At 42.4% G+C, this 16809-nt stretch overlaps 1 protein-coding gene across 2 annotated transcripts in view; it reads right to left on the bottom strand.

Moving 5' to 3' along the window:
* Nucleotides 1-16809, bottom strand: part of GRID1 (glutamate ionotropic receptor delta type subunit 1) — a 1072773-nt gene that overhangs the window by 40863 nt on the left and 1015101 nt on the right. For both annotated transcript variants that reach the window (XM_019555843.1, XM_019555842.1), the window contains exon 13: nt 5743-5938. In XM_019555843.1, coding sequence (XP_019411388.1) covers nt 5743-5938 — 196 coding nt within the window. The remainder of the gene's footprint in view (nt 1-5742; nt 5939-16809) is intronic.

Here is a 16809-nt window from a genome sequence, read left to right as displayed (position 1 = left end):
TCAGGCCACTGTTGGAGTACTGCATCCAGTTCTGGGTGCCACACTTTAGGAGGGATGTGGCCTGCATCAAGAGGGTCCAGAGGAGGGCCACTCGCAAGATCCAGGGACAGCAGGATAGACCCTATGAGGAGAGGCTATGGGACCTGAACCTGTTCAGACTTCACAAGAGAAGGCTGAGAGGGGACCTGGTGACCATCTATAAACTTACCAGTGAGGACCAGTGGGGAATGGGAGAGACCCTGTTCCCCCAAGCACCTGCTGAAGTAACAAGGAATAACGACCATAAGTTGTTTGACAGCAGGTTCAGGCTGGACATTTGAAGGCACTACTTCACAGTCAGGGCAGCTAGGATCTGGAACCAATTTCCAAGGGAAGTGGTGTTGGGTCTTACCTTAAGTGTCTTTAAGAGGAAGGTTGATAATTACTTAGCTGGGAACATATGGGCTCAAACCTACCAAGGGTCATATAAGCCCAGTATTCATTCCTGCCCAGGGCAGGGGGTCGGACTTGATGATCTACTTAGGTGCCTTCTGACCCTACATCTATGAAACTATGAAACCTTTAATATTTTTAATTTAATTTCATTTTGTTTTGTAGGACAAAAACATAGCCACTCTAGCTCAAAGCTTGCCAAAAAAAAGCTGACAGAATGAAACAAGTGCTCTGACTGATAGGTAAGCAGTTTAATATAAAATTTGAGTAAACGAAAACCAGCCACATTTCTTCTTTGAATAGAAGGCTATGAGTGATTCAGTGATTCTATTAGACTCTTGAAATAAAAAGGAGACAATTATGGATGATGCAGAGAAGTAACAAGAAATTTCGTTACATCATTCCTTATGATAAAGGAAAAAAGAAGAAAGGGATCTTAAATGACAAACAAATAACACATTCATCATCTCAAAATGTCACATCATTAAAATGGCCACTATACCATCAGACCAGAGAACTGGTAAGATGGTATCCCTTTTTAAGCTGTTTCAAGAAAATATAGAGAAATGGCCTTTACTTTGGTACAGAGTACATCAGTTCAGAATATTAATTAGGATAAAATAATAATGTACCTAAGTTAGTATAAGAGGAAGGGAAATCAAATTGACTCCTGTAAAAGTAAAATGTTTCATTTTAACCTTTCCTATTTGGGGAAAGAGTTCCAAAAATAATGGCTAGAGAACCATCATTAGCAGTCTAACCTACGTAGGCTTCCATGTGACATTTTATAAAATCCATTGCAAGATATTATTAGCACAACTATGGAAACACTGGGCAGGTTAAATTAACTCTTCTTATGGGTAATAAATGCTTAAGAACTAGGAAGTAAAGAGCAGAAAAAACATTTAGCTAATATTTAGCAAAAAATGCTTAGCACTGAAATGCCCCTGAGGTCAATATTTGGAAAGGTTTTTCTAAACCATTAGGTGTGAATTATTAGGTAGAAATATTTCTAATGACAAAAAAATAACTGCGTGTTTGTAAAAAGGGAAGGAGTGTTGTGAGGACCTAAGAAAAAATAAAGCAACTGGATGCCCCAGTGATATGTGGAATTTAGAGAGGACAAAGTGCAAATAACACACATTGACAAAAATGATTTAACCTATTCAACATGCATTGAACTTTTGAATAAAGTGTCCTAATATCTCATGAACAATATTGAGAAGTACCAACAACATATTAAAAATGGTTTGATAGGCAAAAGAGATTAAAAATAACAAAGATATTGGGAGAGAACAAAAAATGTACAACAGCATTCTATAAATCCATAACATTCTCATCTTGGACAGTATATATGGTTTAATTCCCCTACTGTTCAATGAGATAAAACAGAAATAAGAAAAGTTCAGCAAAAGGCAATGAAAATAGTTATCGCCAAGGGCCTCCACAATGGGGGATATTAAAAAGTCTAGGACCATTTATCTTGGAAAAGGGGAAAAAGGAGGAGGACTTGCCATGTGTACATCTAAAGAATAAACATTATAGAGGGACTTCATTATTTCATTCTATTCCAAACAGAAACAGATGCTCAAAATTAAAAAGGCAGCAAATTAAATTGTCTAATTATGCTGTGGAACTCATTGCCACAGGATTTTATGCAGACAAATAGCTTTGTGAAATTCACAAATGAATTAAGAATGTATATGATTAAGAACTGTGATCAGTTATATTACTGTGGTAAAAACTTACCTCTGCCAGGTGAGGAGCAGAGACAGTGGGACCCCGCACCAGAAATGGAGCACGGCGAAAGTGAAACCGTAGTGAGTGGAGGAAAAAGGAAAAAGAAAAGAGAAAAAAAAATACCCAAGCCAGAAGGAGCCGGGACCAGCTCCCCCGTTGGGCATGCTTTACGGTAGTGTGCCGGGACTGATTGCTTGGCCGGGCCCCAGGAGCTGGGATAAAAGACCAGGTGGAAGACAAGAGGTGGGGACTAGAAGTGAAGTTCCCGACTGGCCCAGAGGCAAGTTGGAACCTAGTCCTAGTGCAGGGATCTGGTGGCTGCCCCAGGAAGGGTTTTGTGCAAAAAGTCAGGGGCAGAGAGGGCTCAAGAACTTACCAAGGGAGTCTCTGTGGATATTTGATGACCACAATGTAGACTGGAGCCCAGATGGAGCAAGTAGGGCAAGGATCCATACACGATTGGCCCACGGCAAGTACCAAGCCCGAAGAGAGAATGACATGGCAGGAGACAGGATGACACCTGATCAGGAGGACGCATAAACAAGGCAAAGGGATGGTAGGGAACAATCAGGCCAAAACAATGCCCTGATCCTACTGCCATAAATTTAGAGAGCAAAAGCACCAAGGTGTATGGTATACCAACTCTGACAGTTCAAGTGACAACATCTTTGGTTGGCATTAGGTGGGGTGTAGGGGAGGTGAGGCCCCAAGCAGGAAGAACAAGCTGGAATGACCAAAGGGTGGCACCAGAAGGGATGGGACCAACCACTTTCCTCCCAATTAGAATTATTTTTCCATCAAAGACGTGGAAAATGAGACCCCCGGGGGACTGACCAAAGTCATCCTACTAACAGAACTGTTTCTTCCCCAAAGCAACGGCGAAATCAGAGAGGAACTCCCATACCTGATGCCCAGGTGAACAGCATGGGAGATTACAATTATCTACTATCTAATTACAGGAGCCACAAAGCTGCATGTTTCTTGGTGAATGTCGAGAATAGCTGGAGTCAGAGAGAAATTTCCTTTACGAAGCAATATTGCCCAATCCAATTATTATGGAAATCCTGAACCAGTATCTGTGACAGAATAGTGCTCAATATGAATCACCAATTTGTGTTGGCAAAGCAGTTCCTATCGCAGGACACTCTTGAATGTGTAAGACTCAAAATTTCTGGACCATCATGGCTACAACATCACTCTTATGATACCATATGCCTCAAAATAGAGCTGAATCAATGCTCCTCATATGGCTCTACAACTAAAGAAAGTCTTTGCTTGTCTCTCTCAGCAGCCTGTGCTTTGCAATACATGAATATCCTTTGTGTAATTTTCATCTGTGTTTTTAAAAGCTGTGCCTTGAGACCATGGGAGATGGTTACTATGGATATACAAACTGTTTCTTATTTAAAAAGAATAATTTTCCATAGCAACAAAAATGCCACAAAAGCTTTTAGATTTTTTTCCACTTGATCTTTTTGTTTCGAGCCACCAAAGAGTCAAATTTTAGAAATGCATAGAGTAATTGTAGTGAAAATGATGGGAACAAAGCAGACATGGGGACAAATTATGATGCCCGCCACATACGTAAAATCAAAACAAAGCAAACAAAAACACCAAAGAAAACCCCTATTTTTGACTGGAGTTGACATTGCTTTATATAAGAATGCACTGACAACTAATATTCACTTAAAAGAGATAGCTGGAAAAAAAGGAGATGCATAGAAAGCTGGATGGGCTTCAATTAAAGATTCCCATGTCTGCTGGGCTTGAGAGGTGGCTATGAACAGTTCAGCCTCCCCACCCACTCTGTGCATCCCCATCCCAGATAGAGAGGCTGAGAGATGATCTTGTGGCTGTCTACAAATTCATTGGAAGCAGCGGGGGGCATGGGAGGGAGCGAGCAGCAAAGAATAGGACACACTCTGTTTACCAGGACACTCCTATGGGTAACTAGAAACAATGGCTACAAACTGACAGAGAGCAGATTTAGACTGGACATCAGGAAGAACTTCTTCGCTCTTTCCTGCCCAGGGCAGAGGGTCAGACTCGATGATCTACTGAGGTCTCTTCCACCCCTAAAAACCTATGAAATCTATAACAGTGCTGAACCCCGCACTCCATACTTGGAGCTGCCAGCTGCTACGAGGGGCACAGGGGCATCAAGCACCTGCCTAGCGTGGCCCCTGTTAGGCAAGCCAGGCAGGCAGAGCTAGCAGTGGGACTCTACACGGCCCAGCAGACTGTGGATGAGCAGAAACTAGTCTCAGGCTGCCACGCTGCAGCTTCTGAGCTCCACCCTGCTCCAGTTGCTTGGCCCTGCCAGGATATATGTCTGGGTCCTGGGGGCCCAATCCTTTTTTTTTTTCCCAGAGCTTGCCACTCTGTTCCACTGCTGGCTGGGCTGGTGGATGGCTGGTCATGAATGACGCATGCTTCTGGAGGCTGGGGGGACATAGCAACCACCTGCAGGCAGTGGTGGCAGCAGGTGTGGTGGCAGGGGCATGGTGGCAATGAGTGGGGACCACCTGCAGACAGCCATAGTGACATCAGTGGCAAGGGTGGGCTGAGCAGGGACCACCCACAGGTGGTTGTGGCAGTGTCAGCAGCAAAGGGAGGGGGAGGTGGTGAGTGGTGGGCAGCAACCAGGGACCACCTGTAGCAGCTATCCACACTGTTAGCAGCAGTGAGTAGGGACCACCCGCAGCCACTGGTGGATACATCAGTAGTGGGGGGGGGCAGCAACCACCCGCAAAAACCAGTGACGGCTTCGGTGGTGGCCAATCTCGGGGGGGCATGTGCCCCCTTGTGCCTCCCCCCGCTACATATGGCCTATGTGGCTGGGCGCTATCAGAGCTTTGAGAGGCTGGGCATCTCCAGAGCTCTGAGAGGCCTGATCCTTTTTGGATCTCAGGTAGCACCAGCTAGTGGCTGGGGTAGGGGCAGCAGGCTCCAGAGAAAAGAAGGTCCAGGCTCCACAGAGCTCAAGCACCAAGCTGGTTTGGGCAGCTGCAGGAGGCAGCACAGTCACCAGTGCACTCTGGGGCTGCAGCACTCACTCTGATTTGCAGGAGCAGTGAGCCTAGCTCCTCGTCCTGCCCCTGCTCACCAAGCCTCTAGTGGCAAGTCACAGCTGTGCAGGTGAAGGACAGTCAAAGATGTTTTTTCACGTTAAGGTATGACTGCTCCACTAAACCAAACAACACTAAGCCTCGGTTTGGCTTACAGTGTAAGGTGTAACAGGGCCCTAAGGCTTTTATCAGTCTAAATCACATTGAAGCCAAAGGACAGATTCTAAAGTCACTTTAAAAAATGGCATTTAGATACTTGGTAAAATCCTAATCTCAGTCTTAATACTGACTCTGTGAAAGACAAAAACAAGTGGGTTAGAAGTTGGAGTTCTTACTGCAATCTTTCTTAATTGGTGATCTGAGTTCTGTGAGATAGTTGGTCAAAGACAGAATGATAGTATTTATTAACCCTATTTAAACAATATAGATTCATTAAAGGAAGGAAGAGATAGAGGGAGGAAGAAAGAGAGAAATAACATCTTTATTATTAATCTATTCTTACCTTCCTGATGCCTTCAGAAGGGTTCAATACACAATTATCCACCCCATTATTCTTACTGATTGTTCTCCACAATTCAGCAAATGTATTATCTTGCTCCAATGGGTTTGTCCCTTTTGCCTTGAAGTATTCATACACCGCTGAGTCCCTGACTGTACCATATGATATATCCGTTTGTTTGGACAGATCTTGAAATGTTCTGAAATTCAAGCAGTAGTGAAATGTTAGTGTTATGTGGTACAATACAGACATTTCATTAGTTAAATTATCTGTTTCTATGGCTGTCTTCAGAAAGAAAGAAAGCACTATCAATTTGTCTCATATGCATATGTCTTTACTTCATCATAAGGAAACCCAAAGTGTAGCTCAGCTACATTGAAATCACATGAGACTGAATTATACCTAAGGCTTTTATTCAGTGAGAAGCTTGTGTGGAGAGATAACAATCATTTTAGCACTCACTGTATCAAAATTATGTGTCTGGGCTTAAGCAATATTTGATGAAGTGAGGTTCAGCCCATGCAATCTTGTGCTATATTTCTATCTCTATCTCTATCTATATCTGCATACTTTAGTTAGTCTGTAAGGTGCATATCTACCCTGCCTTCTACTTGACTTCAGACTAACACAGCTAACTACATCTCTCAAGAGTCAAGTGCCATAAAATGTGATCGAAGCAAGAAGAAACAAAACAAAGCTACCAATTGAGATCTCATTTAGATGTGAGTAAATATGAGATGCTTTATGGAATTTATTGGAATTACTCTGGATTTACTGGTATGAAATTTACCTCCATATCAATAAATTGTTTTTAAATAAATAGAATGTGTTCTATTTTTATTTTATTCCAGTAATCTTTTCCCCTGTGAAATACATAATGTTCATATACACACAGAGCTTAGTTTCATGCATTCCTTATACCATTCTGGCTACAGAAATGGGCACTAAAGTGAGTTCAGCTATATGGGGCACTCAGGATAAAAATAGACACTACATTTGAGTTAGTTTTGATTGACCTGAGTCAAAACCTGGGAGCAGCATGCAATTTGTCTCTGGAATGAATGGCAATTAAATTAGTGATGATCCTCCTCAGGAAAAACATTATCTCTGAATTTCCACAGGTACTGAACCTCAGACAATGGGCTTGTAGGCCTGTAAAATCCCAGGATAAGAGGCTTTGTCCCAGGAGAAATCCAATGTATGGTTTTACCCTTACATTCCAGTCATGCAGAATAAAATTTATCAATATTTTAAGATCTTTTTTTGCATTCCTAGTGAGATGTAAAGCATCTTTTAGTACAATTAAAATGAGGTCTTTTATATGTATATCCACTTGCATGTCCATTCAACTAACATTGTAAGTTCCTTTGTTGATGTGAATTATATAATATAAGAATAAAACAGAACAAAAAGCAAATGACAACAGAAAAACCTTAGCAAAGACCCTTTGAAGATCAGTAATTCCAGGCTATTTTTGACCAAGTTGCAAGTGTTGATCCACAGCTCAGGGCCCTGATGGAAAAAAAACTCTACTGCCATCTCTTTCCTATATTGAAGATCTGCTACTTATACCAAAGATGCTACAAGTTAAAACAATATTTAAAAATGCTTAAATAATGGAAGCAAAGTTCTCATATTTAAAGAAGAATCATGTTCCCACAATTCACACAAAAGAACTAGTGCACAATCAATGCAAATTTTAATATAGTACAAATTAAAACATTCATAAATTCAGTAAATAACTCTTTCTAACAATTTCTCATGAATTATATTTAATTGCAGGGGAAGGTTTTCTGGTTTTTTGTTTTGTTTTGTTTTTTGCTTTAACTGCCGTAAGGGTTGTAGTTTTTTTGTAATTAGGTTTTAATGAAGGGTGGAAGGAGAAATCTTTTTCCACGCTTTTTATTTTTCTTGTAATGTAACTAAAAACATACTCTGAAGAATGCAAAACCTCACAAAGAATTTCCAGCTAAGACTAAATAGAGAACTGCTCTCAATTATTTTAGTGCCAACCTCTACAAAATGAATAAATGACTGTCTCATGGTGCCAATCCACTATTTTCAGCCAGAACATTCAGAATAAAATTTTCCTTTTTTCTTTTAATATCTATTCAGTGTGCTGCTAATGGTCAGACGAGCAGGAAATGTTTTTTATAGAACATGATAATAGCGCAACTACATGACTTTCAGTATCCAACAGATTTTTAAAAAATGACATTCACTATTTTCCCTTCCACTTCTATGACACATTTATTTTTTTAAGGAAAAACACTTTCATATTAGCTGTTGCATTCTGTGGTTGAGATTATTAAAATGGGGCTATGTTGATTTCAATCAGTTTATGCTATAAACAGAATACCTATTTATGGTCATATCTTTCTTATATCACATTACTTCCACTTCCTCACATTTGGGTTCTATTGATCTTATCTGTGACACCCTTTCCACACACATGCACATACCAGCCCCTTGGAACATCCCTCAAGGGGGTACCTGCTCACAAGGCATTCTTCATCTACCCCAATGAAATTCTTCAATCTCTTAAACTGCTTCTGGCATTTTATGTGGTTTAAGCTCTTACATTGCTTTAAGGACTTATATCAATTTAAGCTGTTAAGCAGCTTTAAGTAATGATATGGGATCAGCATCAGTCTATATTCAATAGATATTTGTGGATCTGGGCAATTCCTGGTGTTATATCAGTTACAGTAGTTTACCCCAAACCTATCTTATTTCTTTGGATTGGTAAATGCCATATAGAATAAACAACCTGTAAACTGCTGAGTATTAAAGAACGCAATGCAGAAATCAGAACGTGAGTCTGATCTCCTGGCTTAGATGCAACTCTGGTCTAGTATAAAGGTTGTACTCTGGTCTACCTCATTTATTATTATTTCCCCTGGGAAAAAATACTCAAATGCTGTTGTAAACACATATTCTGTACTGGTCTTACATTGATATGTTTAAGTACTTTGTTGCATTATGAAAGACAGGAATATAGAATGACTTTAATACCAATGGGGGAAAGACTTGTAATGGATAAGGACAATCTACTTTTGGATGGTGTGAGTGAGGTAGCTATAAAATTTCCCTCCCTCTCTCACCCACATCTACAGAAATTGTAGGATCCATTAATCCACTTTTGGAGTTTCCAGAGATTCCCTGGAAGAGGCAAAACAACCTGAGCTTGGCTCCTTTCCTGCATAGTCCACAGGATCCACTTGCCAGAACCTGAGAAAGACAATGACTGAGGCAAGTCCTAGGAAGCACAGTTCCTTCATAAATATAAAGCTATGGGCCCAGTAGTAGGTCAGTGAGGGTCAGAGCCAGAAAAGATTATTCTGTGAGAAAATTTGTGGATGTGGTCTGGATGGGTGATGGAATACCATAACCCACTTCTCAAATTGAATAATTAGGTAGGAACTACCCAGTAGGCATGAATGAGAGGTAGTGACTAGGGCAGCAGCCCCAGGCACCTTCTTTGTTGTGAGAGGAAAGTTGATTGCACTGTAGCAATCAGTACAGTGGCAACTGGCACTGCCCTCTGCATCACTGTTGCCCCAGGCACAGAGCTACTCTGCTATACCTTTGGAGCTATCTTCAAAATGATTATTTCCTGTTTCATAGATTTTCCTATGATAGGGAAATGATACCATCTAGGCCATGGAATTTACACAAAGCATTTCAGTTGTTTCAACATAATGAATTGCATTTTACTGAAGCCCTGGAATTTAAAGTGATGCTGAAAATTCTCTTCGCAGGAGAGGTAGGCAGCCTACCAATCTGCCCATGGAGAGGTAAGACTATGTTGAGGCAAAAAATACACTAAAAGGAAGAGGAGTTAGAAACACTATCAGGACAGTGTGCCATTTACTGTTTCCTACCTCTTTATTTTAAGCTTTAAAATATAGTACCTGTTTGGTCAGATACTTCCATTAATAATGAAAGTGTTCACTAATCTTCGTTCTAACTGAATGTCAGATTCTGGCCATGTTTTACAGCCAGATTCTGTCACCATGTCTAGAATTTACTTTCTTTTGTAAACAGGTGTTATTTGAACCTAGTTATTCATACCCTCTTACCATCCCAAGAAAAAAATGCTTCTTGTAAATAATGCCTGAAAATATTTGAATAAACAATCTATAGAAAAGCAATATGCCCCATGAACCATACCACAAAATTATTGTATTTTAAAATCCATTAAGGGACAGTTTTTAAGTGTGATTAGTGAAGCAGAAATAGCCAATGTTCTTTACTTATTATATCTATAAATTGAAAATTCTGCTCATATATATATTCATTTTGTAGCTTTTATAACAGGTAATTATGTTGTAACCAGTTGTGTCAAGCAGATATTTGCTTGGTAAATTAAAAACAACAAGGTATCTAGATGTTTTTAGGCTGATATATTTTGAAACTGAATTATTGGCTCAGAAGAATTTAGCATATGCTACACCATATAGAATACAATTGTGTGATTGTGATACAAGCTACTATGGAGCTTCAATTATTTTTCATGCCATTAACATATAGCTATTGTTTGCATGTTTAATTTGTTTTCATTTGATTGGGTTAATTGCTAAGTCTTAGAATTCTGTCCATGGTTTGCTTTATTTTACCTCATAGATGACCAAAGTGCAGCTTGCAACTAACTCTGAGTTGCTTAGTTTTGAGTTACACAACTGAAGTGTAGGAATGATTACCACCTATTACTCCCTCTGAACATTTGCATGAACCAGTTATAGGAATAGGGAGACTGTCTGCGCATCTCTGGAAGGTATTCCTGTTCCCATAATGGGTGCACTTATGCAGTCAGAAAGGATATTAGAATTTCTCTCACACATCAGTCGTAATTGGGTTCCAAACTTCACTTTAGTTGGCCACTAGGTGAAAGAATTCTGCCCCATGCATATGAGAACAAATATTTTGAGAATAACTACACTACAATTGTACTAGGCCAGGTCTACACCGGAGACATTTTTCCAATATAACAGTATCTACTGACATTCATGACATTTTTATATCAGCAAAATTCCTAGCAGAGATTCAGCTATGCTGACAATTTCGATTTGTCAAACTGGAATAAGCTATCATAGCAAAATGCTTTGTTTGATGTTATATAAGTTGCTTCTAAACTAGAGGTAGAAAGATATAGAGACATAAGTAAACCAGTATATCTTTTCTTGGCTTTAGATAAATAAAAACTGAAGCCTAGATATGTGGAAGATCTGCACCTTAGGTTATTAGTGCTGTCACGCTCCATCTGGACTCTGCCAGCTTTACCCAGCAACAGATGCCATCAGCACTCTCCTCACAATCTGGAAAGCCCCTATTTGGCTTGCTGCATGGCCCTGGCCATGTGCTGGGGAAACCCCGTTCCCTGTGGAAAAAACCCGTGAACATTTTAGCGCGGTAATGTGACCAATCAGGATTTGAAACTGGGCTTGTCATCTGGCCTATAAAAGCTAGGGTGGAGTTTCTGCCCAGGGAGAAGCAGAAAAAAAAAGGAAGCCAGAGCATCCACTGCTCAGTGGGTAGGCCTGCCCAGCTTCCCACAGCTTCTCCTGCCTCCGGAACCATAGGCAAACATTTGTGCACTCGTTCATATCTCATCACTAGTTCGTATCTCATATCGATCTCAGATCCATCATTTTGTTTTTCGTTCGTTCGTCCCTCACCCGAACTGGGACAGATCCAAGTGTAACCACCTGTGCAGCCACATCCACACCGGTGGTGTGTAAGTGTGCGAGAGCAGCGGAGCTGACAAGCTCTGAGACCCGCGGGGCTGGAATCTCCACAACAACTCACCGGAGGGCGGGGCGCTTACTCACCCGTTTCAGGTGTGTGGCGGAACTGGCTGGTTTAAAGGCCACGCCAGAACAGAGAGGGGCGGGACCGGAAGAGCCGAGACAGGAGCGGATCACCGGCGGGAGTCCAGAGCGGCGGAGGCATGCCGACATGCACCCAGCATGCACGTTCTGGCGCAAGGGTAAGGTCCCGGTGGGGCAAGACACCAGGGGCAATAAACCCCGAAGTTAGTCGAGGGAGTTGTGACGGCCGGAGGCATCTAACCCCAGCTGGGACTACTCGGCGGGCCCCGGCCACAGTGCGCTTGTGGCGAGAGATGGAACCACCCCAGGAGGGGAAAGACTCTAAGGGGGCAGACAGCACTCCCCGGTAAGGGGGAGGAGAGGACTCCTGAGGTAGGAGACTTTTGACTTTATTGAAGCCAACAACACAGGAACCCGGAGCCAGAGGCCCAGTGGTGGAACTGTCTGTTTGGCTCGCGCTTGCTAATTTTGTCTTTTGTATTAGAGGCATTGCCCCGCCCACTCACCAGAGGGTGAGACTCGGAGGGCAACCATGACTTGGACATGGAGGCCCGGGCAAGGGTGTAGGGGAGGAAGAAGCCCTCAAGGATCTCACACTTTGAGTGACCGGAAGTCTCATTTTTGGACATGCGCGCGTCAGAGGAAAGAAACACTGAACCAAGGAACCATCAAAGTTGTGGCAGGCGGATTTTGACGTGTACAGCTCCAGAGTGAGTGTGCTTCCAGTCGGGGATTATCGGCCAGACGTGTACAGACCATTGAACGACTGGACTCGTTGACAGTAAATAAGAGATCAAATAAAATTTTCTGGAACCTTTACGAGTCCACCTTTCCCTCTCACAAACTAACATCAGGGGATAGAATGCACCAGGGCAACAGTCACAACCTGGCTCATGCCCCACACAAGTGCTATCACTATTATTCAGGCTCTTTGAGGATCAGGGCAAAGTCATCCAGAGTACAGAAAAATAAAGACCTGAGTTTTCTAAAGGTACAAAATCAAGCCAATTAAAAATTTGAGATGGTCCCTACACAGAAAAGAAGTGGAGTAAAAGGCAACAATATTTTTTCCTCATTATTTTTTGCTTTGTAGATCAATTTATAAAAGGTTTGTAGAATGCTGCACATTTGCATGCTTGTGTGTAAATTCAATTACTGTAAACTAGTCATCCAAGCTATTAGTGTGATGTCATATCAAAAGTAATAGGAATTCATGTCATAGTAATAAATACAGCATTTTGTAAATAAATACTGCAGCCTCAGGGGATAACCAGAGATGATAATAAGAATACTGATAGATCCTTAATTTAGAGACACATTCTTATTAGTATTCACTGCTGCCAATGTTCTAATAGATCTACACTGGGGATTGCTGCAGTATAACACTTTCATGGAGAATTTTACTACAGCAGTTACCAAATCCACAATATTTCTGCATATGCTGAATTACTTGCATATCTAGTTTTAGAGAAACTAAACACTCAAAAGTGGTAAGTGATCTCTCAGTCTTCCATGTTATGAAGATTTTTGAAAAATATGGTCTTCCTTCATACCAGTATATATTATATGTCAAATATTGCAATAATAGGTCTCCTCTTACCCAGAATTAACTCATATTGGTAATTTATGCTATATGATACCTGCTTACGCCTAGTGTTTCCAAGAGTAAAGTACATTTACTACTTTCCCAATTTGGGAAGGGAAATTTCTAAGTTGTACTTTCACTCAAAGAGGCTAATTTGGTAAGTTTTTATTTCAGAGTACTATACTAAGCTGTTAGTTCAATGATGCAGCTAAGCTTTCAGTTTAAAGTTACCACTAAAGTGAAATGAAGTTGATTATACATGGAGTGTTCTAAGCTGTTCTACTTAAATGAAACCTGAAAAAAGAAATGTATGCTACATGTTCTAAATTTCCAATTACAAACACTCTTAAATTTTAAATATCTACAGTCTCTTAGAACTTACCTCAAACACTAGAACTCGTTGGGCTGTATGAAATTATATGCATTTACAGTTTTGAGCTACAGCTGATTTTGAATGATGTGAGTTCTAAATTTCTGATCAGTATGTATCAGGGAAAAGCATGTTTTTTCACACCTGAAAAAGTAAAATAGCTGGACTATAAGTAAAAAAGAAACAGCTGAACTGATTTTGCTATCTTCCTAAAAATAAAAAATAAAAACCCAGAACATACATGGGTTGAAACCAAACATGTAAAATGTCATTTGTTTGAGAAAGGTAGTATCAGGAAGGGGAAGTTTAAAAGGGAATTCATCTTCAACTGTGGAACACTGTTCAAAATCTGAAGCAGATGGTATTGGTCAAACTCAAACTAACTTGTCATTTTCTATGGAGAAGGAGCGATGGCTTGAAGGAACATATGTAGTCTGTAGTCCATCTGAGATATAACCAGCCTTTATCACTGGGACAGTGAGGAGTTATGGGTGTTCTTTCCACTGCTTGTAGCTGATGAAGACCAGCAAAGACATGATAGAGATCACTGCTGGGTGACTAAAACCACATTAACTACTACAGAACTACGAAGATACTCAAGTTAGATACCTACTTTAATTATCTTTCTAGACCAAACCTACAGGACATTAACCCCACATAGAACTAATAACAACCCACCCATAAGTCAACTACACAGTCTAGCTAACAGCAAGTTCTTTGAACCTTTGCTTAAACCAGTATTTAATAAGTATTAACTTACATAGAATACAGATATTATGGACGAAAAACAAAATACCTGGAAAACGAGATGCATATTCTGTTGTAAGGCCAGTGGGGAGTACAGGTCAGGGGCCAGGGTTTGGGTCTGGGATGGCTGGAAGCCTGCATCCAGGATAGGCAGAGGCTGTGTGGCTGTGTAGGTTGGGTGAGGGATGGGGTAGTAGCATGGGTGGGAGGTCAGGCAGGGGATGGGCCATCAGTGTGGGTCAGGGATTGGGGGTAATCATATGGGGGATGGGGAGGCAGTGCAGATAGGGTATCGGATCAAGGATCATGCAGGGGTGGGGCAGCAGTTTGAGTGGGTAATAGGGTACACTATGAGTGATTGGTGCCTCGTAAATCTGGAGGGGGGCACCCACAGAAGCTGCTGATGGCAGCAGCCCTGTCAGGGGGTACCAGCCCTACTGACAGCACCAGTGTTGGCCGTTGGGGGCACCAGCCCCATTGTGGGGGGCACGTGCACCCCAGTACACTCCCTACCAGTTGCCTATGGGCAGCAGCATGTTGGTGGGGATGGCGCAGCAATATGCACTATTTTCCTGTTTCCTGGCCTGCACTGCTTCCGCATTCCTGACTCACACTGCTGCAACATCCCCTGACCTGCACTGCTGCCTGATCAGCAACATGGAGCAGGGCATAAGGCAGAAACACAGTGGGGAAGGGGGCAGCAGTGCACATCAGGGGATAGGGAAGCAGCATGCTGCTGCCCCATCCTTTGACATGCCTGATTCCCATGCCCTGACCTTCACTGCTGACCAGCAGAAGTTGGGTCAGAGAATGCAGCTGCAGCTGCAGCCTCAGTGTGGATCAGGGAATGAGGCAGCAGTGCATCCCTTGACCTGCACTGCTTCAGACCAGAACTGTGGGTCAGGGAATGGGAGAACAGTGCGTCAGGGGATGGGAGAGCACAGCCCGTGGGGGATCAGGTCAGGAATGAGGCAGTGGCCAGAATGGGGTTTCAGGCATCAGCAAGGGTTGGGGATCAGGTGTGGGGGACAGGTAGCAGGGTGCAGGAGAGGCAAATCAAAGGGCATATGGGGGACAGATGGAAAGGGCATGGGTATGGGAGCAAGTGTGGGGACCAAGGTGCTAGGGTCAGACTGTCTGCCCTCCTGTGGTTAGGGACAAATTTAAGACAACCCCCAATCACTGGATTCTGTACATGGAACATTATAATAAATGTATACTCTTCCATGTATATAATCTAATTACTGGGGAGTTGTTTTAAAGTCAGGGTCATCTTGGGTTCAGTTAAATATGGTGTTTACATTGTACTCTAACAAACATTTGAAGTACAGATGATATCCTATCAAGAACTTCATGAAGCCCTCCATTTTCAAAATTATTAGCTGGGTGCCTAGTTTCCTCAATCACACAGGGTATGTTTTTGCTCTTAGCAGTATATGTAGACATCCTAAGGGGCATGGGGAACATTTCCTGAAAAACAGTTCCAAAGGCAATAGAAACTGCTTCACTGGAGTGGAAGCTGATAGGGTTGTATGAAATGGGCCATATTCAATTTGGATTCAGATTCAGCCTGAATTGGGGACAGTGACACCTGCATGGGTTAAAATGAATAAGGCTCATTGGCAGGGCTGTGTGAAACAGCACCGTTTTACTTCAATTTCTGTTTTGACGGACTGGTGTTTCACTTTGAGTTTAATTTAATTTCAAAAGCACTGTTACATTTAATTTAATCAAAACAGTTTTGATTTCCCACTGGGCAGGGGAACCCAGCAGCTTGCAGCCTGGTGGAGGTGGGCAGGGGGCTGTGCTCTGCCCACCTTTACTGGGCAGGAGAACCCAGTAGCTTGCAGCCCAGTGGAGGGAAGCGGGGTGGCTGCACTCTACCTCCCTCCACTGGGCTCAGTGCCCAATAGCTCACAGCCCCCTGGAACTCAGCCTGGTGGCAGGAGGCAGACTGCAGCCTTGGCTCTGTCCACCTCCTGCCACCGGGCTGAGCTCCAGAGGGCTGGTGGAACTGATCAGAGCACAGCCCAGTGGTGGGAGGCGGGCAGAGCCGGCGCTGCATTTGGCTCTGCCAGCCCCAGGGAGTGCAGCCCAGTGGTGGGAGGTAGGGAGAGGCAGGACTGCACTCCCTGCCAGGCTGAGCCACATGGGGCTGCAACAGAGCCACTCAGAGTGCAGCTCTGGCTCTCCCATGCCTCCCACCACCTGGCTGCTGCTTAGAAACTCAAACATTTTAAAATTTTTGAAACATTTTGCCTTGCCTCATCTCATTTTGCAGTTGTTTTGAAGCCCTCTGTTTCATTTCAATTTTGCTGTTTCGAACGCAAAACAAGTTGAAATAGCATCAGAATAAAACAGCCAGTGAAATTTCACACAGCCCTACTCGTTGGCATATAGACAAACTTTATCCTGTTCTCTTTAGAAGGTAATATTTTGCTGCCCGTACCATGACTCTTTCTTCCTCCTTGTTATCATCACACTCACTGAGCATCCTCAAAACCTGCTCCTCATCAGTGTCAATGTTGCATATTTAT

The sequence above is a fragment of the Crocodylus porosus genome, unplaced genomic scaffold (genome assembly GCF_001723895.1).
Source record: "Crocodylus porosus isolate Cpor-Errol unplaced genomic scaffold, CroPor_comp1, whole genome shotgun sequence".
Classification (NCBI taxonomy): Eukaryota; Metazoa; Chordata; order Crocodylia; family Crocodylidae; genus Crocodylus; species Crocodylus porosus.
This window is presented reverse-complemented; position numbering and strand designations above follow the sequence as displayed.